Consider the following 25,514-nt stretch of genomic DNA (forward strand, 5'->3'; position numbering starts at 1 on the left):
ATAAAGATCAGATCACAAATAACTGAAAGAGAAATGAGGGAAACAATGGCAAAGATCAGTAAAACTAAAAGCTGGTTCTTTGTGAAGATAAACAAAATCGATAAACCATTGGTCAGATTCCTCAAGAAAAAAAGGGAGAAGGCTCAAATCACCAGAATTAGAAATAAAAAAGGAGAAGTAACAATTGACACTGCAGAAATACAAAGGATCATGAGACATTACTACAAGCAACTCTATGCCAAAAAAATGGACGACCTAAAAGAAATGGACAAATTCTTAGAAAAGCACAACCTTCTGAGGCTGAACAAGGAAGAAATAGAAACTATAAACACACCAATCACAAGGACTGAAATTGAGACTGTGATTAAAAATCTTCCAACAGATAAAAACCCAGGACCAGATTGCTTCACAGGCAAATTCTACCAAACATTTAGAGAAGAGCTAACACCTATCCTTCTCAAACTCTTCCAATATATAGCAGAGGGAGGAACAAACCCCAAACTCATTCTACAAGGCCACCATCACCCTGATACCAAAACCAGACAAAGATGTCACAAACAAGAAAACTACAGGCCAATATCACTGATGAACACAGATGTAAAAATCCTCAACAAAATACTAGCAAACAGAATCCAACAGCACATTAAAAGGATCATACACCATGATCAAGTGCAGTTTATCCCAGGAATGCAAGGATTCTTCAATATATGCAAATCAATCAATGTGATAAACCACATTAAAAAATTGAAGAATAAAAACCATATGATCATCTCAATAGATGCAGAAAAAGCCGTCAACAAACTTCAACACCCATTTATGATAAAAATCCTCCAGAGAGTAGGCAAAGAGGGAACTTAACTTACCTCAACATAATAAATGCCATATATGACAAAAGCACAGCCAACATTATTCTCAATGGTGAAAAACTGAAACCATTTCCCCTAAGATCAGCAACAAGACAAGGTTGTCCATTCTCACCACTATCATTCAACATTGTTTTGGAAGTTTTAGCCACAGCAATCAGAGAAGAAAAAGAAACAGAAGGAATCCAAATCAGAAAAGAAGAAGTAAAGCTGTCACTGTTTGCAGATGACATGACACTATAAATACAGACTCCTAAAGATGCTACCACAAAACTACTAGAGCTACTAAATGAATTTGGTAAAGTAGCAGGATATAAAATTAATGCACAAAAATCTCTTGCATTCCTATACATTAATGATGAAAAATCTGAAAGAGAAATTAAGGAAACACTCCCATTTACCACTGCAACAAAAAGAATAAAATACCTAGGAATAAACCTGCCTAAGGAGACAATGCCCCCTTAGGCATTACAATAGGCATGACATGGAAGCAACCTAAGTGTCTATCAACAGATGAATAGATAAAGAAGATGTGAACATATATACAATGGAATATTACTCAGCCATAAAAAGAAATGAAATTGAGTTATTTGTAGTGAAGTGGATGGACCTAGAGTCTGTCATACAGAGTGATCTAAAAAAGAAGAATGATCATGAAGAACCTAGGGGCAGGATGGGAATAAAGATGCAGACCTACTAGAGAATGGACTTGAGGATATGGGGAGGGGAAGGGTAAGCTGGGACAGAGTGAGAGAGTGGCATGGACATATATACACTACCAAATGTAAAACCAACAGCTAGTGGGAAACAGCCACATAGGACAGGGAGATCAGCTCAGTGCTTTGTGACCACCTAGAGGGGTGGGATAGAGAGGGTGGGAGGGAGACATAAGAGGGAGGAGATGTGGGAATATATGTATATGTATAGCTGATTCACTTTGTTATAAAGCAGAAACTAACACACCATTTTAAAGCAATTATACTCCAATAAAGATGTTAAAAAAAGAAAAGAAAAACAGGTTTTAAAAAAAGAGAATGCCAGTGAAAAACTGCCTTGACAGCTTGGTATCCAGGGCCCTGTTGATACGTGCCACCAGCCACTTAAACATCCTCTCATAAGTTGACTTAGATAAGGCACCAACGTCATAGGTCACCTGGAAATCACATTGAAAGTATTCCTTCATCTGAGAGCAGTGCTCATTTTGATCCTGGGCATTCTCTATCAGCAACCACCTTCTAGTAAAACCAGTGTATTTATCCACATTCTGTGGTTCTAGCTTTATGCTGAATATAAGAGGAAAGGAAGAAAGAAGCAAGGAAGGGAGGAAAGCAAGAAGGGAGGGAGAGAGGTGAAAAGCGGAAGAGAGGTGGGGAACAGAGTTGAGCTAGCCTGGGGTCTCCCTACCTTACTCCTGTAAGAGATTCATGTTCCTATCACTAAAGGACCAAATATCCTGGAGTAGTGTGGCAACATGGTCTAAAGTCTTGCTGTTCAAAGTGTGGTCCTAAGACCTACAGCATCAGCATCACCTGAGAGATTGTTAACGATGCCAACACTTGGCATCTCATCCCAGACCTACGTTTTTTATTTTTCTTTTTATTTATTTATTTCACAACTTTATGGAGTATAATTGCTTTACAATAGTGTGTTAGTTTCTGCTTTATAACAAAGTGAATCAGCTATACATATACATATATCCCCAATTCTCCTCACTCTTGCATCTCCCTCCCACCCTCCCTATCCCACCCCTCTAGGAGGTTACAAAGCACCGAGCTGATCTCCCTGTGCTATGCAGCTGCTTCCTATCTATTTTACATTTGGTAGTATATGTAAGTCCAAGCCACTCTCACTTCGTCCCAACTTACCCTTCCCCCTCCCTGTGTCCTCAAGTCCATTCTCTACATCTGCGTCTTTATTTTTGTCCTGCCCCTAGGGTCTTCAGAACAATTTTTTTTTTTTTTAGATTCCATATATATTTTGTTTTTCTCCTTCTGACTTAATTCACTCTGTATGACAGACTCTAGGTCCATCCACCTCACTACAAATAACTCAATTTCGTTTCTTTTTATGGCTGAGTAATATTCCATTGTATATATGTGCCACATCTTCTTTATCCATTCATGCAATGATGGACACCTAGGTTTTTTCCATCTCCGGGCTATTGTAAATAGAGCTGCAATGAACATTTTGGTACATGAATCTTTTTGAATTATGGTTTTATCAGGGTATATGCCCAGTAGTGGGATTGCTGGGTCGTATGGTAGTTCTATTTGTAGTTTTTAAAGGAACCTCCATACTGTTCTCCATAGTGGCTGTATCAATTTACATTCCCACCAGCAGTGCAAGAGGATTCCCTTTTCTCCACACCCTATCCAGCATTTATTGTTTGCAGATATTTTGATGATGGCCACTCTGACTGGTGTAAGGTGATGTCCCATTGCAGTTTTGATTTGCCTTTCTCTAATGATTAGCGATGTTGAGCATACTTTCATGTGTTTGTTGGAAATCTGTATATCTTCTTTGGAGAAATGTCTATTTAGGTCTTCTTCCCATTTTTGGATTGGGTTGTTTGTTTTTTGATATTGAGCCACATGAGCTGCTTGTATATCTTGGAGATTAGTCCTTTGTTAGTTGCTTCCTTTGCAAATATTTTCTCCCATTCTGATGGTTGTCTTTTTGTCTTGTTTATGGTTTCCTTTGCTGTGCAAAAGCTTTTAAGTTTCATTAGGTCCCATTTATTTTTGTTTTTATTTTCATTTCTCTAGGAGGTAGGTCAAAAAGGATCTTGCTGAGATTTATGTCATAGAGTGTTCTGCCTATGTTTTTCTCTAAGAGTTTTATAGTGTCTGGCCTTAAATTTAGGTCTTTAATCAATTTTGAGTTTATTTTTGTGTATGGTGTTAAAAAGTGTTCTATTTTCATTCTTTTACATGTAGCTGTCCGGTTTTCCCAGCACCATTTACTGAAGAGGCTCTCTTTTCTCTATTGTATATTCTTGCCTCCTTTATCAAAAATAAGGTGACCATATATGCTTGGGTTTATCTCTGCGCTTTCCATTCTGTTCCATTGCTCTATATTTGTGTTTTTGTGCCAGTACCATATTGTCTTGATTACTATAGCTTTGTAGTATAGTCTGAAGTCAGGGAGCCTGATTCCTCCAGGTCTGTTTTTCTTTCTCAAGATTGCTTTGGCTATTCAGGGTCTTTTGTGTTTCCATACAAACTGTGAAATTTTTTTGTATGTATAGTTCTGTGAAAAATGCCATTGGTAGTTTGACAGGAATTGCTTGAATCTGTAGTTCGCTTTGGGTAGTATAGTCATTTTCACAATGTTGATTCTCCCAATCCAAGAACATGGTATTCCTCTCCATCTGTTTGTGTCATCTTTAATTTCTTTCATCAGTGTCTTAATGTTTTCTGCATACAGGTCTTTTTCTCCTTAGGTAGGTTTATTCCTAGGTATTTTATTCTTTCTTTTGCAGTGGTAAATGGGAGTGTTTCCTTAATTTCTCTTTCAGATTTTTCATCATTAGTGTATAGGAATGCAAGAATTTCTGTGCATTAATTTTGTATCCTGCTACTTTACCAAATTCATTGATTAGCTCTAGTAGTTTTCTGGTAGCATCTTTAGGATTCTCTATGTATAGTATCATGTCATCTGCAAGCAGTGGCAGCTTTACTTCTTCTTTTCCAATTTGGATTCCTTTTATTTCTTTTTCTTCTCTGATTGCTGTGGCTAAAGCTTCCAAAACAATGTTGAATGATAGTGGTGAGAATGGACAACCTTTTCTTGTTGCTGATTTCAGAGGAAATGGTTTCAGTTTTTCACCATTGTGAACGATGTTGGCTGTGGGTTTGTCACATATGGCATTTATTATGTTGAGGTAAGTTAAGTTCCCTCTTTGCCTACTCTCTGGAGGATTTTTATCATAAATGGGTGTTGAAGATTGTTGACGGCTTTTTCTGCATCTATTGAGATGATCATATGGTTTTTCTTCTTCAATTTTTTAATGTGGTTTATCACACTGATTGATTTGCATATATTGAAGAATCCTTGCATTCCTGGGATAAACCGCACTTGATCATGGTGTATGATCCTTTTAATGTGCTGTTGGATTCTGTTTGCTAGTGTTTTGTTGAAGATTTTTGCATCTATATTCATCAGTGATATTGGCCTGTCGTTCTCTTTCTTTGTGACATCTTTGTCTGGTTTTGCTATCAGGGTGGTGGTGGCCTTGTAGAATGAGTTTGGGGTTTGTTCCTCCCTCTGTTATATTTTGGAAGAGTTTGAGAAGGATGGGTGTTAGCTCTTCTCTAAATGTTTGATAGAATTCGCCTGTGAAGCCACGTGGCTCTGGGCTTTTGTTTGTTGGAAGATTTTTAATCACAGTCTCAATTTCAGTTCTTGTGATTGGTGTGTTTATATTTTCTATTTTTTCCTGGTTCAATCTTGAATGTTGTGCTTTTCTATGAATTTTTCCGTTTCTGCAGGTTGTCCATTTTATTGGCATAGAGTTGCTTGTAGTAATGTCTCATGATCCTTTGTATTTCTGCAGTGTCAGTTAATGCTTCTCGTTTTTCATTTCTCATTCTAGTGATTTGAGCCTTCTCCCTTTTTTTCTTGATGAGTCTGGCTAATGTTTTATCAATTTTGTTTATGTTCTCAAAGAAACAGCTTTTAGTTTTATTGATATTTGCTATTGTTTTCTTCTTTTCTTTTTCATTTATTTCTGATCTGATCTTTATGATTTCTTTCCTTGTGCTAACTTTTTTTTGTTCTTCTTTCTCTAATTGCTTTAGGTGTAAGTTTAGGTTGTTTATTTAAGATGCCTCATGTTGCTTAAGGTAGGACTGCATTGCAATAAACTTCCCTCTTAGAACTGCATTTGCTGCATCCCACAGGTTTTGGATCGACATGGTTTCATTGTCATTTGTTTTTAGGTATTATTTTATTTCCTCTTTGATTTCTTCAGTGATCCCTTGGATATTAAGTAGTGTATTGTTTAGCTTCCATGTGTTTGTATTTTTTACCAATTTTTTCCTGTAATTGATATCTGGTCTCATAGTGTTGTGGTCGGAAAACATACTTGATATGATTTCAATTTTCCTAAGTTTACCAAGGCTTGATTTGTGACCCAAGATATGGTCTATCCTGGAGAATGTTCCATGAGCACTTGAGAAGAAAGTGTATTCTGTTGTTTTTGGATGGAATTCCCTATAATTATCAATTAAGTCCATCTTGTTTAATGTGTAATTTAAAGCTTGTGTTTCCTTATTTATTTTCATTTCGGATGATCTGTCCATTGGTGAAAGTGGGGTGTTAAAGTCCCCTACTATGATTGTGTTACTGTCGTTTTCCCCTTTTATGGCTGTTCGCATTTGCCTTATGTATTGAGGTGCTCCTATTTTGGGTTCATAAATATTTACAATTGTTATATCTTCTTCTCCAATTGGTCCCTTGATCATTATTTAGTGTCCTTCTTTGTCTCTTGTAATAGTCTTTGTGTTAAAGTCTATTTTGTCTTATATGAGAATTGCTACTCCAGCTTTCTTTTGATTTCCATTTGCATGGAATATCTTTTTCCATCCCCTCACTTTTGGTCTGTATGTGTCCCTAGGTCTGAATTGGGTCTTGTGTAGACAGCCTATGTTCGGATCTTGTTTTTGTATCCATTCAGCTAGTCTATGTCTTTTGGTGGAAGCATTTAATCTATTTACATTTAAGGTAATTATCGATATGTATGTTCCTATTACCATTTTCTTAATTGTTTTGAGTTTGTTATTGTAGGTCTTTTCCTTCTCTTGTGTTTCCTGCCTAGAGAAGTTCTTTTAGAATTTGTTGTAAAGCTGCTTTGGTGGTGCTGAATTCTCTTAGCTTTTGCTTGTCTGTAAAGGTTTTAATTTCTCCGTCAAATCTGAATGAGATCGTTGCTGGGTAGAGTAATCTTGGTTGTAGTTTCTTCCCTTTCATCATTTTAAATATGTCCTGCCTCTCCCTTCTGGCCTGCAGAGTTTCTGCTCTAAAATCAGCTGTTAACCTTATGGGGATTCCCTTGTATGTTATTTGTTGTTTTCCCTTGCTGCTTTTAATATTTTTTCTTTGTATTTAATTTTCAGTAGTTTGATTAATATGTGTCTTGACATGTTTCTCCTTGGATTTCTCCTGTATGGGACTCTCTGCACTTCCTGGACTTGATTGACTATTTCCTTTCCCATATTAGGGAAGTTTTCAACTATAATCTCTTCAAACATTTTCTTCGTACATTTCTTTTTCCCTTCTTCTTCTGGCACCCCTATAATTCGAATGTTGGTGTGTTTAATGTTGTTGCAGTGGTGTCCAAGACTGTCCTCAATTCTTTTCATTCCCTTTTCTTTATTCTGCTCTATGGTAATTATTTCCACTATTTTATCTTCCTGGTCACTTATCCATTCTTCTGCCTCGGTTATTCTGCTATTGATTCTTTCTAGAGAATTTTTAACTTCGTTTATTCAGTAATGTTCATCATTGTTTGTTTGCTCTTTAGTTCTTCTAAGTCCTTGTTAAACGTTTCTTGTTTTTTCTCCATTCTATTTCCAAGATTTTGGATCATCTTTACTATCACTACTCTGAATTCTTTTTCAGGTAGACTGCCTATTTTCTCTTCATTTGTTTGGTCTGGTGGGTTTTTACCTTGCTCCTTTATCTCCTGTGTGTTTCTCTGTCTTCTCATTTTGCTTAACTTACTGTGTTTGCAGTCTCCTTTTCACAGGCTGCAGTTTCATAGTTCCAGTTGTTTTTGGTGTCTGCCCCCAGTGGCTAAGGTTTGTTCAGTGGGTTGTGTAGGCTTCCTGGTCGAGGGGACTAGTGCCTGTCTTCTGGTGGATGAGGCTAGATTTTGTCTTTCTGGTGGGCAGCACCACGTCTGGCTGTGTGTTTCAGGGTAGCTGTGACCTTACTATGATTTTAGGCAGCCTCTCTCCTAAGGGGTGGGGTTGTGTTCCTGTCTTTCTCGTTGTTTTGCTTAGAGTGTCCAGCACTGTAGCTTGCTGGTTGTTGAGTGGAGCTAGGTCTTAGTGTTGAGATGGAGAGCTTTCGCCATTTGATATTACATGGAGCTGAGAGGTCTCTGGTGGACCAATGTCCTGAACTCAGCTCTCCCACCTCAGAGGCACAGGCCTGACACCCAGCTGGGGAACCAAGACCCTGTCAGCCACATGGCTTTTGGGAAGTCTGATGTCTTCTGCCAGCGTTCATTAGGTGTTCTGTAGGAGTTGTTCCACATGTAGATGTATTTCTGATGTAATTTTGGAGAGGAAGGTGATCTCCACATCTTAATCCTCCACCATCTTGAGGGTCTCCCCCCATCCCAGACCTATAAACCAGAATTTTTACTCTAACACAATCCCCTCTGACTCCTACACACCATAAAGTTTGAAAAATACTGGTAGAGTATGTTAGGAATCTCGAATCCCCAGCCCTCGTCCTTCTGCTGCTGTTGCTAATAAATTGTATAACCTTTGGCAAGTGACCTAACCTCCCTGGGCTGCAGTCTCTTCACCTGAATTATGCTCTTAAAGATTCTTTCCAGCCTCAGCTTCCACCTTCTTTATTATATTAATTCCCAGGGCCGTTCTCAACTCTGTGCAGGGAGAATGGCAATTTAGTGCATCATTCTGACTCAGATTCTCCTACTATAAAACTCAGGCTGCATTTCCCCTCCCTGGAGGTGTGTGGCAAAAGCTCTCTCGTAACCTACTAGGGAGAGCTCCAACCTCTGTGCCTGCTGCTGCTGTACAGATGCAGATCCTGTTGCCGTGATGCAAAGGCACTGCTGTAGTAGCAGGTTTCTGATAGACTCCAAGTAGGAGTGATTTTCAGCTGGACAGTCTCCAAGCCTGGAAGCAGAATGTGCTCCAACGACTTAACATTTAAAATAGGCCTATTGCATCCATCCTTTAGCTGCCCAGGAGAGTGAACACAGAAGGAGGCAGTTTGTGTCTGGTAGTGATTTAGTTATGAGTCACTCACTGCCTGATCAGTTATCTTGAGTCTTTTCCACAGTAATCCTTAAACCGATGGCATCACAGTTTTTTATTATTGGCGTCAAGAGCACACCCGCACAAATAAAGCACCAGGAATGATTTTTATCCTCCAGAGCACCGAGGAATCACTCTCTGTCTATAGCAGTCACTTTGAAAGTTAAAAAGAACATGACTAACTTGTTCACTCCCTTTTAATTCCCTAAATACTTGAGAAGTAGGAGTGGGAGAGAAACTGGCCATCGGTGGGGAGTAGCAAAGAAACAGGAAGAAAGCCTGAAGTTGTAGCAGAGGAAGAAATGGATGGTATGATGTGTGCTGAATCAATTAATAAAACTGATAATCCAATATACTGCTCACGAATTAATCATTTTCATCACTTTCTGTCCAATGAAGGACGACAGAGGCAGGAAAATCTACATGCCCACTTTTCAGGGACTAAATGGACCTATGTCTGAGCTCTTTTCAAAATAACCTCACAGAAGACTTTGATTACTTGGGGGTTGAGAGTATATGACAGAAAAAAACAAAACTGAAAAGAAGTGGAGTCAAGTAGCCATATTTTTAACCACCTTGATCCCTCATTTTCTCATCTGTAAAATAACAATATTAAAATATTCTTGTCTCATGGTTGTTGGGAGAGGTTCAATGAGACAGTGGATGTAAATATACATAGCACAACATTTGACACTTAGCATCCAATAAATATTAGTTCCCCCTTTCCCATCCCTTTTCCACTTTTATCACTTCCTCACCCTCAATCCAGTATTTATTACCCACGTTCCCTTGAGCAGTTAATCGTTCTAAGGTTCACTGTCTTTAACTATAAAATGGAAATGTAAATAAGATCGACTTTGGAGGCTTGCTGTTAGATTAAATAAGCTATCCATACAAAGCACATAGCATAGCACCCATAGTGAGCATTCAATGGCTACTTATTATTATTATTGTTTGATCATTATTAATCTTTTTAAAGTAAAATAACTTATTTCTGATCAGCACAGTTAGAACTCTCCTGGAATCATAAAATACTAGGCCTGAAGAACCCTACTTCCTGATAATCACATATAGTGTCTCTCAACTCGGGATGGTGCCTCCCCCTAAGGGTGGGGGGCATTTGGAAACAGGGTGGGCATTTTTCCATTGTTATAGTGACTGAGAGTATTAATGGTATTTAGCACCTTGGAGCAGGAATGCAAAGCCTCCTACAATGTGTGGACATGCTCATACACGAAGAATTATCCCCTTTAGATGCCAATCACCCCACCACTAAGACACACAGAAGAATTTAACTTCTTCATGGGTGCTCAGAGAGATGGAGTATTTGACCAAAGTCCAAGAGTTAGTTAGCATTAGAGCTAGAACTAAATTTTGTATAGCATGTTAACACTGCAAGAATTTTTGCCATCTTTTGCAATTGTCATCAACAGCATATACATCTCTATTCTTAGCCATGACAATTGTCTCTATAAAGTCAGTACAATTCCTAAGAAAAGAAAAGCCTTACAGTGTGCTTTCTTACTTTGTCTCCAGGAGATGGAAGAAGAGAGAGAGAGAAATAGAGAGAGTGCATGAGCAAGAGGGAGAGTGGGGGAGGGAGGGAGAGGATGGAGGATGAGGGTTTCTTTTCTTTTACTGTTGAATAATAATGTATTAGCTTGCTTCACTGATTCCATTATAGTAGAGGCTGGGGTAGTAACTCAGTCCCTGAGAACACAATATTAAAGAGACAAAGGTTTGATTTCAGTCCTCTTATGGGCTCATTAGTTTTACACAGAGCAAGTCCTCTTCTATAATCATAGCATGTCATGCAGGCATGGGGTGGTGAATGTCTTAAAAGGCAAGAAGCTGCCAAACACCTCTAACCTCACTACCAAGAAATAGCTTAGCTACTTGTCCTGCTGAGTATGGTTCAACGTCAGCTCAATATTTTCTTTTAACATTTATGGCTGTGATTAGATGGCCACTGTCTTGAAAGAGTGTGGGTGAGGGGCTGGTGAGCACAGGGAGCTTCCAGGGGCTGAGTGAAGAGGTGTCTCTGATGTCCGTGAAGAACAGTCAGGGATCAGTGTCTTTCAAGGATGTAACTGTAGACTTTGGCAGGGAGGAGTGGCAACTGTTGGACCTTGCTCAGAAAAGTCTGTACAGGGATGTAATGCTGGAAAATGATTTCAATTTGATCTCAATGGTGTGTCAAGTTCCCAAACCAGAAGTCATTTTCAGCTTGGTGAAATATCAAGCCAGAGCTGTCTAGAATACATAGGAAGTACAGAATGGCTAACATACACCTCTGCAAAAAAGAAACATAGGCAGACCTTGAAGACAGCAGAGGAATAAGACGTGGAGATCACCTTCCTCCCCACAAATACATCAAAAATACATCTACATGTGGAACAACTCCTACAGAACGCCTACTGAATGCTGGCAGAAGACCTCAGACTTCCCGAAAGGCAAGAAAATCCCCACATACCTGGGTAGGGCAAAAGAAAAAAGAAAACACAGAGATAAAAGAATAGGAACAGGACCTGAACCTCTGGGAGGGAGCTGTGAAGGAGGAAAAGTCTCCACACACTAGGAAGTCCCTTCACTGGTGTGGATGGGGGTGGGAAGCTTTGGAGCCACAGAAGACAGCACAGCAACAGGGGTGCAGAGGGCAAAGCAGAGAGATTCCCACACAGAGGATCAGTGCCAACCAGCACTCACCAGATTGAGATGGTTGTCTGCTCACCCACTGGGGCAGGTGAGGGCTGGGAGCTGAGGCTTGAGCTTCAGAGGTCAGACCCTAGGGAGTGGACTGGGGTTGGCTGCATGAAGACAGCCTGAAGGGGGCTAGTGCACTACAGCTAGCCAGGAGGGAGTCCGAGAAAAAGTCTGGACCCGATGGAGAGTCAAGAGACCATTGTTTTGGGGTGTGTGAGGAGAGGGGCTTCCTGCTCCATGTGCCCACAGATGGCAGAGCACTGCCTAAGTGAGCTCCAGAGACAGGCATGACCAATGGCTAACATCTTGGACCCCAGAGGCAGGCAAAGACCTCTATTACTGCCGCCACTGCCACCAAGAATCCTGTGTGCAAGCACAGGTCACTACCCACACCCCTCCAGAAGCCTGTGCAGCCCGCCACTGCCAGGGTCCCATGATCTAGGGCCACCTTCCCTGGAAGAACACATGGTGGACCTCAGGCTGTTGCAACATCATGCCGGTCTCTGCCACTGCAGGCATGCCCCGCATTCCAATTATGACTACCATACTCCTCCCTCTAACTAGCCTGAGGGAGTAAGAGAGCCCTAATCAGCCACAGCTTTAACACCCTCCTCTCTGGGTGGGGAAGAGATGCCTGAGAGCGGCCTACACGCAGAGGTGGGGCCAAAACCAAAGCTGAACCCCAGGAGCTGTGCAAACAAAGTAGAGAAAGGGAAATTTCTCTGTGCAGCCTCAAGAGCAGCAGATTAAATCCCCGCAGTCAGCTTGATAAACCCTACATCTGTGGAGTACCTGAATAGACAACAAATGTCCCAAAATTGAGGCGATGGAATTTGGGAGCAACTGTAGCCTTGGGATTTTCTTCCTGCGTTTGATTCGTTTTTGGTTTTATGTTTATCTTAGCTTAGTTTTTAGTGCTTGTTTTCATTGGTGGGTTTGTTTACTGGTTTGGTTTCTCTCTTCCTTTTTTTCTTTCTCTTTTTGTGAGTGTGTGTGTGTGTGTGTGTATGTTTTTTTGTGTGATTTTGTCAATTTAGTTTTGCTTTTACCATTTGTTTTGGGGTTCTGTCTGTTCACTTTTTTTTTCTTCATTTTATTCCATGCCATGCAGTTGGCAGGGTTATGGTGCTCCGGCCGGGTGTTGGGCCTGAGCCTCTAAGTTGGGAGAGCTGAGTCCAGGACACTGGGCTGCCAGAGACCTTCAGAGTCCTTCCAGCTCCACATAATATAAATTGGTGAGAGCTCTCTCAGAGATCTCCATCTCAACATTAAGACTGAGCTCCACCCAATGGCCAACAAGCTCCAGTGCTGGAAAACCCATGCCAAACAACTAGTAAGAGAGGAACACAGCTCCATTCATTAGCACACAGGCTGCCTAAAGTCATACTAAGTTCAAAGACACCCCAAAACACAGCAGTTGCAGCCCTGCCCACCAAAGAGACAAGATCCAGCCCCACCCAAAAGAAGACAGGAACCAGTCCCCCCCACCAGGAAACCTACACAACCCACTGAAACAACCTCACCCACTGGGGGCAGACAAGAGAAATAAGAGGAACTACGAACCTGCAGCCTGCAAAAAGGAGACTGCAAACACAGTGAGTTAAACAAAATGAAAAGACAGAGAAATATGCACCAGATGCAGAAGCAAGGTAAAAAACCACCAGACCAAACAAATGAAGAAGAAATAGGCAGTCTACCTGAAAAAGGATTCAGAGTAGTGATAGTAAAGATGATCCAAAATCTTGGAAATAGAATGGAGAAAATAGAATAAATGTTTAACAAGGACCTAGAAGAACTAAAGAGCAAACAAACAATGATGAACAACACAATAAATGAAGTTAAAAATACTCTAGAAGGAATCAATAGCAGAATAACTGAGGCAGAAGAATGGACAATGACCTGGAAGATAGAATACTGGAAATAACGGCCGCAGAGCAGATAAAGAGAAAAGAATGAAAAGAACTGACAACAGTCTCAGAGATTTCTGGGACAATATTAAATGTACCAACTTTTGAATTATAGGGGTCCCAGAAGAAGAAGAGAAAAATAAAGGGCCTGAGAAAATATTTGAAGAGATTATACTTGAAAACTTCCCTAACATGGGAAAGGAAATAGTCAATCAAGTCCAGGAAGCACAGAGAGTCCATACAGGATAAACCCGAGGAGAAACACACCAAAACACATATTAATCAAACTATCAAAAATTAAATACAAAGAAAAAATATTAAAATCAGGAAGGGAAAAGCAACAAATAACATAAAAGGGAATTCCTATAAGGTTAAGAGCTGATCTTTAAGCAGAAACTCTGCAAGCCAGAAAGGAGTGGCAAGACATATTTAAAGTGATGAAAGGGAAAACTCTACAACCAAGATTACTCTACCTAGCAAGGATCTCATTCAGATTTGATGGAGAAATTAAAACCTTTACAGACAAGCAAAAGCTAAGAGAACTCAGCACCACCAAACCAGCTTTAAAACAAATGCTAAAGGAACTTCTATAGATGGGGGAAAACAAAAGAAGAAAAAGACCTACAAAAACAAACCCAAAACAATTAAGAAAATGTAATAGGAACATACATATCAATAATTACTTTAAATTAAATGGATTAAATGCTCCAACGAAAAGAAACAGATTGGCTGAAAGGATACAAAAACAAGGCCCACATATATGCTGTCTACAAGAGACCCACTTCAGACCTAGGGACACACACAGATTGAAAGTGAGGGGATGGAAAAAGATATTCTACGCAAATGGAAATCAAAAGAAAGCTGGAGTAGCAGTTCTCATATCAGACAAAATAGACGTTAAAATAAAGACTATAAAAAGAGACAAAGAAGAAAACCACATAATTATCAAGGGATCAATACAAGAAGAAGATAAAACAACTGTAAATATTTATGCACCCAAAAAAGGAGCACCTCAATATAAAAGGCAAATGCTAACAGCCATAAAAGGGGAAATTGACAGTAACACAATAATAGTAGGGGACTTTACACCCCACTTTCACCAATGGACAGATCATCCAAACTGAAAATAAATAAGGAAACACAAGCTTGAAATGACACATTAGACTACATGGACTTAACTGATATTTATAGGACATTCCATCCAAAAACAACAGAATACACTTTCTTCTCAAGTGCACATGGAACATTCTCCAGGATAGATCATATCTTGGGTCACAAATCAAGCCTTGGTAAACTTAAGAAAATTGAAATCATATCAAGTACCTTTTCTGACCACAATGCTATAAGACTAGATATCAATTACAGGAAAAAATCTGTAAAAAATACAAACACATGGAGGCTAAACAACATGCTACTAAAGAACCAAGAGATGACTGAAGAAATCAAAGAGGAAATCAAAAAATACCTAGAAACAAATGACAACGAAAACACGATGACCCAAAACCAATGGGATGCAGCAAAAGCAATTCTAAAGGGAAGCTTATAGCAATACAATCCCACCTCAAGAAACAAGAAACATCTCAAATGAACAACCTAACCTTACACCAAAAGCAATTAGACAAAGCAGAACAAAAAAACCCCAAATTTAGCAGAAGGAAATAAATCATAAAGACCAGATCAGAACCTCCTAGAGAAATGGAAATAAAAACAAAAATAAACAAATGGGACCTAGTGAAACTTCAAAGCTTTTGCACAGCAAAGGAAACCATAAACAAGACCAAAAGACAACCCTCAGAATGGGAGAAAATATTTGCAAATGAAGCAACTGACAAAGGATTAATCTCCAAAATTTACAAGCAGCTCATGCAGCTCAATATCAAAAAAACAAACAATCCAAAAATGGGCAGAAGACCTAAATAGACATTTCTCCAAAGAAGATATACAGATGGCCAGCAAACACATGAAAGGATGTTCAACATCACTAATTATTAGAGAAATGCAAATCACAACTACAATGAGAAATCATCTCACACCAGTCAGAATGGCCATCGTCAAAAAAATCTACAAACAATACATGCTGGAGAGGGTGTGGAGAAAAGGGAACCCTCTTGCACTGTTGGTGGGAATGTAAACTGATACAGTCACTATTGAGAACAGTATGGAGGTTCCTTAAAAATCTAAAAATAGAACTACCATACGACCCAGCAATCTCACTACGGGGCATATGCCCTGACAAAACCATAATTCAAAAAGAGTCATGTACCACAATGCTCACTGCAGCTCTATTTACAATAGCCAGGACATGGAAGCAAACTAAGTGTCCAACAACAGATGAATGGATAAAGAAGATGTGGCGCATATACACAATGGAATATTACTCAGCCATAAAAGAAAGGAAATTGAGTTATTTGCAGTGAGGTGGATGGACCCAGAGTCTGTCATACAGAGTGAAGTCAGAAAGAAAAAGAAATACCATATGCTAACACATATATATGGAATCTAAGAAAAAAAAATGGTCATGAAGAACCTAGGGGCAGGACAGGATTAAACATGCAGAATAGAGAATGGACTTGGGGACACAGGGAGGGAGAAGGGTAAGCTGGGACAAGGTGAGCGAGTGGCATGGACATATATACACTACCAAACGTAAGGCAGATAGCTAGTAGGAAGCAGCCACATAGTACAGAGAGATCAGCTCGGTGCTTTGTGACCACCTAGAGGGGTGGGATAGGGAGGGTGGGAGGGAGGGAGACACAAGAAGGAAGAGATATGGGAACATATGCATATGTATAACTGATTCACTTTGTTATGAAGCAGAAACTAACACACCATTGTAAAGCAATTATACTCCAATAAAGATGTTAAAAAAAAAAAGAGGGAAGAGATATAGGAACATATGTATATGTATAACTGATTCACTTTGTTATAAAGCAGAACTAACACACCATTGTAAAGCAATTATACTCCAATAAAGATGTAAAAAAAAAAAAAAGACCAGATCAGAAATAAATGAAAAAGATATAAAGGAAACAATAGCAAAGATCAATAAAACTAAAAGCTGGTTCTTTGAAAAGTTAAACAAAATTGATAAAACATTAGCTAGACTCATCAAGAAAAAAGGGAGAAGACTCAAATCAATAGAAATGAAAAAGAAGTAACAACTGACACTGCAGAAATACAAAGGATCATGAGAGATTACCATGAGCAACTATATGTCAATAAAATAGACAACCTGGAAGAAATGGACAAATTCTTAGAAAAGCACAACTTTCTGAGACTGAACCAGAAAGAAATAGAAAACATATACAGCCCAATCACAAGCACTAAAATTGAAACTGTGATTAAAAATCTTCTAACAAACAAAAGCCCAGGACCAGATGGCTTCAGAGGCGAATTCTATCAAACATTTAGAGAAGAGCTAACACCCATCCTTCTCAAACTCTTCCAAAATATAGCAGAGGGAGGAACACTCCCAAACTCATTCTACAATGCCACCATCTCCCCGATAACAAAACCAGACAAAGACATCACAGAAAAGAAAACTACAGGCCAGTATCACTGATGAACATAGATGCAAAAATCCTCAATAAAATACTAGCAAACAAAATCCAACAGCACATTAAAAGGATCATACACCATGATCAAGTGGGGTTTATCCAGGAAACCAAGGATTCTTCAATATACGCAAATCAATCAATGTGATACACCATATTAACAAATTGGAGGATAAAAACCATATGATAATCTCAATAGATGCAGAAAAAGCTTTCAACAAATTTCAACACCAATTTATAATAAAAACTCTCCAGAAAGTGGGCAAAGAGGGAACCTACCTCAACATAATAAATGCCATATATGACAAAAGCACAACCAACATCATTTTCAATGGTGAAAAACTGAAACCATTTCCACTAAGGTCAGGAACAAGACAAGGGTACCAACCCTCACCACTATTATTCAACATAGTTTTGGAAGTTTTAGCCACAGCGATCAGAGAAGAAAAAGAAATAAAAGGAATCCAAACTGGAAAAGAAGTAAAACTGTCACTGTTTGCAGATGACTTGATACTATACATAAAGAATCCTAAAGATGCTACCACAAAACTACTAGAGCTAATCAATGAATTTGGTAAAATAGCGGGATACAAAATTAATGCACAGAAATTTCTCGCATGTCTATACACTAACAATGAAAAATCTGAAAGAGGAATTAAGTAAACACTCCCATTTACCATTGCAACAGAAAAGAATAAAATACTTAGGAATAAACCTGCCTAGGGAGGCAAAAAACCTGTATGCAGAAAACTATAAGGCACTGATGAAAGAAATCAAAGACAATACAAACAAATGGAGAGATATACCATGTTTCTGGATTGGAAGAATCAACACTGTGAAAATGACTATATTACTCAAAGCAGTCTACATATTCAATGCAATCCCTATCAAACTACAATGGCATTTTTCACAGAACTAGAAAATTTTTTTTACAATTTGTATGGAAACACAAAAGACGTGTATAGCCAAAGCAATCTTGAGAAAGAAAAGTGCAACTGGAAGAATCAGGCTCCATGACTTCAGACTCTACTACAAAGCTACAGTAATCAAAACAGTATGGTACTGGCACAAAAACAGACATATAGATCAATGGAACAGGATAGAAAGCCCAGAGATAAACTCACACACATATGGTCACCTTACCTTTGATAAAGGAGGCAAGAATATAGAATGGAAAAAAGACATCCTCTTCAATAAGTGGTGCTGGGAAAACTGGACAGCTACATGGAAAAGAATGAAGTTAGAACACTCCCTAACACCAAATACAAAAATAAACTCAAAATGGATTAAAGACCTAAATGTAAGGTCAGACACTATAAAACTCTTAGAGGACAACAGAGCAGAACACTCTATGACATAAATCACAGCAAGATCCTTTTTGACCCATCTCCTAAAGAAATGGAAATAAAAAAATAAATAAACAAATGGGACCTAATGAAACTTAAAAGCTTTTGCACAGCAAAGGAAACCATAAACAAGACAAAACGACCACCCTCAGAATGGGAGAAAATATTTGCAAATGAAGCAACTGACAAACAATTAATCTCTAAAATATACAAGCAACTCATGCAGCTCAATATCAAAAAAAACAAACAACTTAATCCAAAAATGGGCAGAAAAGCTAAATAGACATTTCTCCAAAAAGATATACAGACTGCCAAGAAACACATGAAAGGATGCTCAATATCACTAATCATTAGAGAAATGCAAGTCAAAACTACAATGAGGTATCACCTCACACCGGTCTGAATGGCCATCATCAAAAAATCTACAAACAATAAATGCTGGAGAGGGTGTGGAGAAAAGAGAACCTTCTTGCACTGTTGGTGGGAATGTAAATTGATACAACCGCTATGGAGAACAGTGTGGAGGTTCCTTAAAAAACTAAAAATAGAATTACCATATTACCCAGCAATCCCACTACTGGGCATATACCCTGAGAAAACCAAAATAAAAAAGAGTCACGTACCCCAATGTTCATTGCAGCTCTATTTACAATAGCCAGGGCATGGAAGCAACCTAAGTGTCCATCGACAGATGAATGGATAAAGAAGATGTGGTACATATATACAATGGAATATTACTCAGCCATAAAAAGAAACAAAATTGCATTATTTGTAGTCAGGTGGATGGATCTAGAATCTGTCGTACATAGTGAAGTAAGTCAGAAAGAGAAAAACAAATACCGTATGCTAACACATATATATGGAATCTAAAAAAATAAATGGTTCCGATGAACCTAGGAGCAGGACAGAAATAAATACACAGACACAGAGAATGGACTTGAGGACACGGGGGTTGGGAGGGGAAGCTGGGACGAAGTGATAGGATAGCATTGACATATATACACTACCAAATGTAAAGTAGATAGCTAGTGGGAAGCAGCTGCATAGCACAGGGAGATCAGCTCAGTGCTTTGTGACCACCTAGAAGGGTGGGATAGAGAGGGTGTGAGAGAGGTGTAAGAGGGAGGGGATATGGAGATATATGTATACATATAGCTGATTCACTTTGTTATACAGCAGAAACTAACACAACATTGTAAAGCAATTATACTCCAATAAAGATGCAAAAAAAAAAGAAACCCAACCATTTATGGAGCACCTACTGCTTGCAGGGCACTGTGCTAGATGCTGAGGTATTAAGATGAATTAGACACAGTCCATGGCCTCAAGGAACTCTGATTACCACAGAGGACAAAAATGTAAGCAAATTATTCCCATAGAATTGGTATTACGGTAGAGGAAGAATTGTTGATTTATAGAGTAAGCTGAACTAGGAAATTGATTTTGATTAGTTGTTGAACTGTTTTAAATAGCATAGTCACACCAGATGCCTTAATAAACCAAAAGAAAGAGAGTTTATTGTAGTCAAAATAACTGTCTTCTATCACAAATTTCCACATTTGTCTATCTCATTTTCAGATTTAAGATGTATACAGAGTAAGACAGTCTAAGCGTCACCTGAATACTAGCTGTATGTCCTTTGGAATGTTATTTATGTTCCCTAAGCCTTGGTTTCCTCAACTGGAAAAAACATAAGTTAAGTATCCCTGCCCTATTTAACTCTGAGTATTGTTGTAGGAATGGAAGGAGATAATATGAATGCTTTATATATATTATATGTGATCAAACCACTTCTTCTTTCCAGAAAGACTACATTTCTGAGCCCCTCTGTAGCTAAGGAGAGAATTCGACTAATTCTCACCAATAGAATATTAGTAAAGGTGATATCACTTCTACCCCCAAGCATTTAAAGTGGGTGTATTTTCTTCACAAATCATCTTTTCCCCTGTGCAGCAACATGGGAGGCCTTGCATTCCAGATGGCCTAAGTACAAAATTGAAGAAGGTGGTCCAATCTGTATTGGACTTGGTATGAGTAAGAAATAAATGCCTACTTTATTGTCACTGAGATTTTACTGTGTGTGTATTACTGCAGCATGGCCTACCTCATACTGACTAACACATAACAGATGTAAATTATTATTTTGAAATGCACTAGCATACTTAGATGGTCTCATTACCTGGCAGCTCTGGGACTGTTTATTGCAAAGCCTCAGGATCAGCAGTCCTCAGAGCACTTGTTATTCTATAGTTAAAACATTCTCCTGAATACTGAATAAAACCTATATGACCTTCCATCTCTCACTTCTAGTCTCATTTTTCCCCTCTCTTCAAATCAAATGCTAACTTCAGCATATGTTCTGAAACTCTTAATGAATGTGTCTGATTGCCTAAGAAGTCAATATTCCAAATAGGTGATAGATGTCAATTTGCCAATTTTATTCATGTCAGAAACCAACAGCTTTAAAAACTTCTTAGCTGGACAATAAAGATGTTGATCACAACAAGTAAAGGACTTGTCTGCATCTGCAAAGAGACTTGTTACCTAAGGGAAAGCTGTCAAAATGGTGTATTTCAGACTAGAAAGACTCAACACAAGAGCATTTACTGTGGTGTGCATCACAGATGAAAACATTAGGAATACTTACCAAAGTCACTTTTTTATAGAAGTTCTTGTTGCAGACATCATCAGAAGTTGAAAAATACACAAACATGAAATGTATACAATTACTACAAGATCATAGAATCGTAATGCTCTGGAAATACCTTACCTGTTCTAAATTTAGCCTCTAGTAACATATTCATTACCAACTTTGATTCTAGGATGGATCAAGCCCTTCACCACCTCAGAGGAGTTAACGCCCATGAGGAAAGCAGCTTTGTCAGCATCTGGTCAGAAGAAAGGAGGGAAAAGAAGGCAAGGAGGGAGGGAGAGAGAAAAAGAGAAGGAGGAAAGTGGGGAGGGGGAGAGACCAAGGAAAACACTATTAAAATTCATTCCACTATAGCCCAATAGACTACCCAAAAGATGGAAGGGTGGTTTGTTTAGAATGATACAGCAAGGTAGACTGTAGTTTTGAAATAAATGCATGAATCCTAAATGTTTAAAAGCCTCTATTTCTTAGAAATGCAAATCAAAACCACAATGAACTGCCACTTCACACCCACTAGAATAGCTATAATCAAAAAGACAGACAATAACGAGTTTTGGTGAAGAAGTGGAGAAATTGGAACCTTCATACGCTACTAGAATATAAAATGGTACAGCTGCTATAGAAAACCATTTGGCAGCTACTCAAGAGTTAAACATAGTTACTATAGGACCCAGAAATTCCACTCTTAGGTATACACCCAAGAGAAATAAAAGGTATGTTCACACAAAATCGTTGTACACAAACGTTCCCAGTAGCATTATTCATTATGGCCAAAACATGAAAAAAACACAAATGTCCATCAGCTGATGACTGGATAAACAAAATGTGGTATATTAATACAATGGAACTTTTTTAGTCGTAAAATGGAATGAAGTATTGATGCATGCTACAACATGGATGAGGCTTGAAAAGTTTATAGTAAGGGAAAGAAGCTTGACACAAAGGCCATATATTGTACCATTTTATTTATATGAATTGTCCAGAATAGGCAAGTCCATAGAGACAGAAAGTAGATTTGTAGTTGCCAGGGACTAGGAGAGAAAGGAATGGAGAGTAGCTACTTTAGGGTACAGGATTTCTTTTTGGAGTAATGAAACGTTCTGGAATTAAGTAGGTGTGATGGTCACACAACATTGTGAATATGCTTAAACTCACTAAACTGTGCATCTTAAAAGGATAAATTTTATAATACGGGACTTATAACTCAATTTTTAAAAAGAATCTTTTTCTTGATACTGGCCCTCTTCTGAAAAGAACTATTTATCTGAAGGACATGAAAAATCTCATTTTCGTTATTTGCCTATTTTCCCCTTCTACATATACATTTGTAGATCCTTTCAATGAAACTGGAACTTGGACCATGTCATTGGATAATTCAAGACAGCTGCCAATCAACAGAAGCCAGAACACTTGCCCAGTATCTTTCAGAAACCTTTCCTTTTCCGGTGAAATCTCTGCCCCATAGTGCCCTCTGCTGCCTAACAAGAATACTTACAACCCACACAATTGTACTTTTATAAAACAGCACTTCTATCTTCTAAGGAAAGAAGTGAAGAAGAATAAGTGTTATCAGAAGGAAAAGTAAATAGACATGTATCACACCAGGTGTTAAAAAATGGCAATAACACAAAAGAATGCCACAGGCAAAAAGTTATAAACACATTTCAAATTGCAGATTTTTTCAGTTATCAGACAAAAGGAATATTTTACTCAATTGAACCTCTCTGCTGTCTTCCATTTTAAACGAATCCTGAGATATGCTAGTATATCTGATGTAGTAAATCCATAAAATTAATGTCTTCATATAGAAGAAAATGCAGTCTTTCCTTACTTCACTAAGAAGTACAAAATTTCCTGAGCAGTAACCACAAATAGAGAATAAAGTAAAAACAAAACACATTTAGAGAGCTGTATGTCATTTGTACTAACAATATCCATTTCCTTTCTGTCAGCCTTTAAAATTTTCACAAAGGCTTGAAAAGCTTGAAATGCTTGATTTACTTGTTAAATAAAATCAATGTATACTATACATACATTTCTAGAAGCTCTACACCTACTCCATATCAATGATAATGGTCTAGGTACTCAGTTGCTATGAAACCTTTCAAAATGCAAAGCCCTTTTGGGAAAATAAATGGAAGAATCAAAAGTAAAGCAGACATACTCATCCTATGCTGAGTTATTCCTGCTAGGAGTGCCATGTTTGGAGACAAAAGCCTGATTATTTCAAGTTGAGAAGCCAATGGGTCAGAATCATAGACTTTTTGAACCAGAGGAGACTTTAAAGAGCATCTAACCCAAAATGAAAATATTTCAAAGGAAGGGAGAAATGCAGCGTGCCTGATGAATCTGAGCAGAGATGAATAGTAACCAACAATGTGAAAAATGAACAGTTCCACAATATATGTCCAGAAAAAAAAAGACAGGAGTTCGATTTTCTATGCATTGGAAGCATTCAGATGGACAATATAGGTAACAATAGTCTCAATCTCATACAACATTTTCCCAGTGTTAATGACAGTCCTTTGAGTCTATTTTTATCCATGAACAAAGGAAACCAATTCTCTGTACAGTATCCCACCTTAAGCTCTAACAGAAATAGCCTTCAACATTACAGAATTATTTCTCATCTACTCCAGAGACACTCAAGGATATGCAGATAGAGGAGTAGTGGATTTATCCCGCAGGTGTACATTAGACATCTCATGTTCTCCTTTTTTTTTTTTTTTACAGAAAATAATAGTTGTCATCATATTCAAAAAAAAAAACTTCATTTGCATTAAAAGTTAAATCTATGAATAAATGTCCTTCTGACATTTAGGAGATGCCATCATGAAGACAGCATCATCTGTAAACATATTTTCAACATGTAAGCTGATGTGTTCCCCAAAGAGGCTTTATGAAATTCCTATCAATAAACATCATTTTCTAGGACGTTGTGAATAAAACCATGAATTTTAACTTAGGTTTTATGATATTACCCGGGAGAGGTTTAGCTAGAGGGGGTTCTCAAATGGTGGTGTGGATTAGAATAGCCTGGGGAGCTCATAAAGGAACAAAGGACTAGCTCACTGAAGAAGGTTAGGGTCTGGGCCCATTTTTTAGCATGTTTGCCGGGTGATTCTGATACACATGAGGGTCTGAGAACAGTCCTTCTCAGAGGGTCCTCAACCTTGTCTGTACATTGGGGTCACCTGGCAAGTTATAAAAACAAATCCTTATGCTTGCATCCTCCCTCAGAGATTGGTTTCCTTTGGTCTGGGTGAGGCCTGAGCTTCAGGAATTAAAAAGCTCCCCAGATGCTTTCTGATGTGTAACCAAGTTTGAGAACTACTCTCTAGAGAAGGGTAGACAGGTTTGTAAATACATTTAGAAGATGGAGAGAACAAAGTCTGACTGCAACTGAGAACAGGTAAGGAGGTAGAGAAAAACAAGAGGCAATCCTTTCCAGTGTGACAATTCTATCCCAGTTCTATCTGATCTGTAAATAACCAGATACAAAGAAACAAAATCCAGTTTTGTCAAACCACAATCTGGCTAATGTGGAAAAGGGTTTTGAAAATGATCTTCAATTAGTCTTTTATGTAGGGTTATAATACGGTTTCTGAGCTGTTCAAACTTCCTTAATTTATTGAACTGAGTTTCTGAGCACTTGCTATGTGCAAGGCCTGGTGCTAGATGCTATAGTAAGAAGATAGATAAACAAGACAAAAATCCTTGCTGTCAAGGGGTTTATAATCCATGAGAGTAAATAAAACACAGGCAAAAATAGCAAGTCAATAAAACAACTGCCTATAAGAGACAAATCATGAGTATCATGAAAGTTTGAAAGAGAAAGAGATCCCTTCTGGACTGCATGACCAGAGAAGACTTCAAGAAAGAAATAGCATTTCATCTGAGCCTTGGAGGATGAGAAGGGCTTTGATGGGCAAGTATGGGAGAACAAGCATTTCTGAGACAGGGAACAGCATGACTTAAAGGCCCAGAGGCAGGCAGTGTGGCGATGGTCAAAGACGGTGGATAGTACCAACAAGTTAGGAAGTGAGATAAACAGAAATGTGGGTGATTTGTGGTCTCAGGAGACATCTGATGCCACTGTAAGGTATTAATTATATAATGGGGATATGTTAAAGGGCTGTTAGCAGAGAAATGGCATAATAAGAGTCAGGCTTCAGAACGATTAATGTTGTGGAAGCATGCAAGATAGACGAGAGTGAGGAGATTACAGAGAAAGCGAACCCACTGTGGGACACTGGAGTGCAAAAGTGCTGAAAGTCTAAACTAAGAATGGGAAAGGGAAAAAGAGAGACTGAGAAACAGGACCAAGAGGTTTCTAACCCAAGAAGCAGAGAGAAGAGCAGTACTGTGAATATGAATAGAAAAGTCAACAGGAAGACATCACTTGGGGGACGCGATGATACACTGAGTTTTAGCCATGCAGGGTTTAGGGTAGCAGTAGAATATGCAGTAGAA

At 38.5% G+C, this 25,514-nt stretch overlaps 1 protein-coding gene across 1 annotated transcript in view; it reads right to left on the minus strand.

Annotated features, from left to right (window-relative positions):
- MYH15 (myosin heavy chain 15) overlaps window positions 1–25,514 on the minus strand; it is a 186,117-nt gene that overhangs the window by 122,019 nt on the left and 38,584 nt on the right. Inside the window, 2 exon segments of the mRNA XM_029213706.1 lie at window positions 1,911–2,032; window positions 21,174–21,276. Of these exon segments, the coding sequence (XP_029069539.1) occupies window positions 1,911–2,032; window positions 21,174–21,276 (225 nt within the window).

The sequence above is a fragment of the Monodon monoceros genome, unplaced genomic scaffold (assembly GCF_005190385.1).
Source record: "Monodon monoceros isolate NGI ecotype Baffin Bay Population unplaced genomic scaffold, NGI_Narwhal_1 Super_Scaffold_11, whole genome shotgun sequence".
In the NCBI taxonomy this organism is placed as follows: Eukaryota; Metazoa; Chordata; class Mammalia; order Artiodactyla; family Monodontidae; genus Monodon; species Monodon monoceros.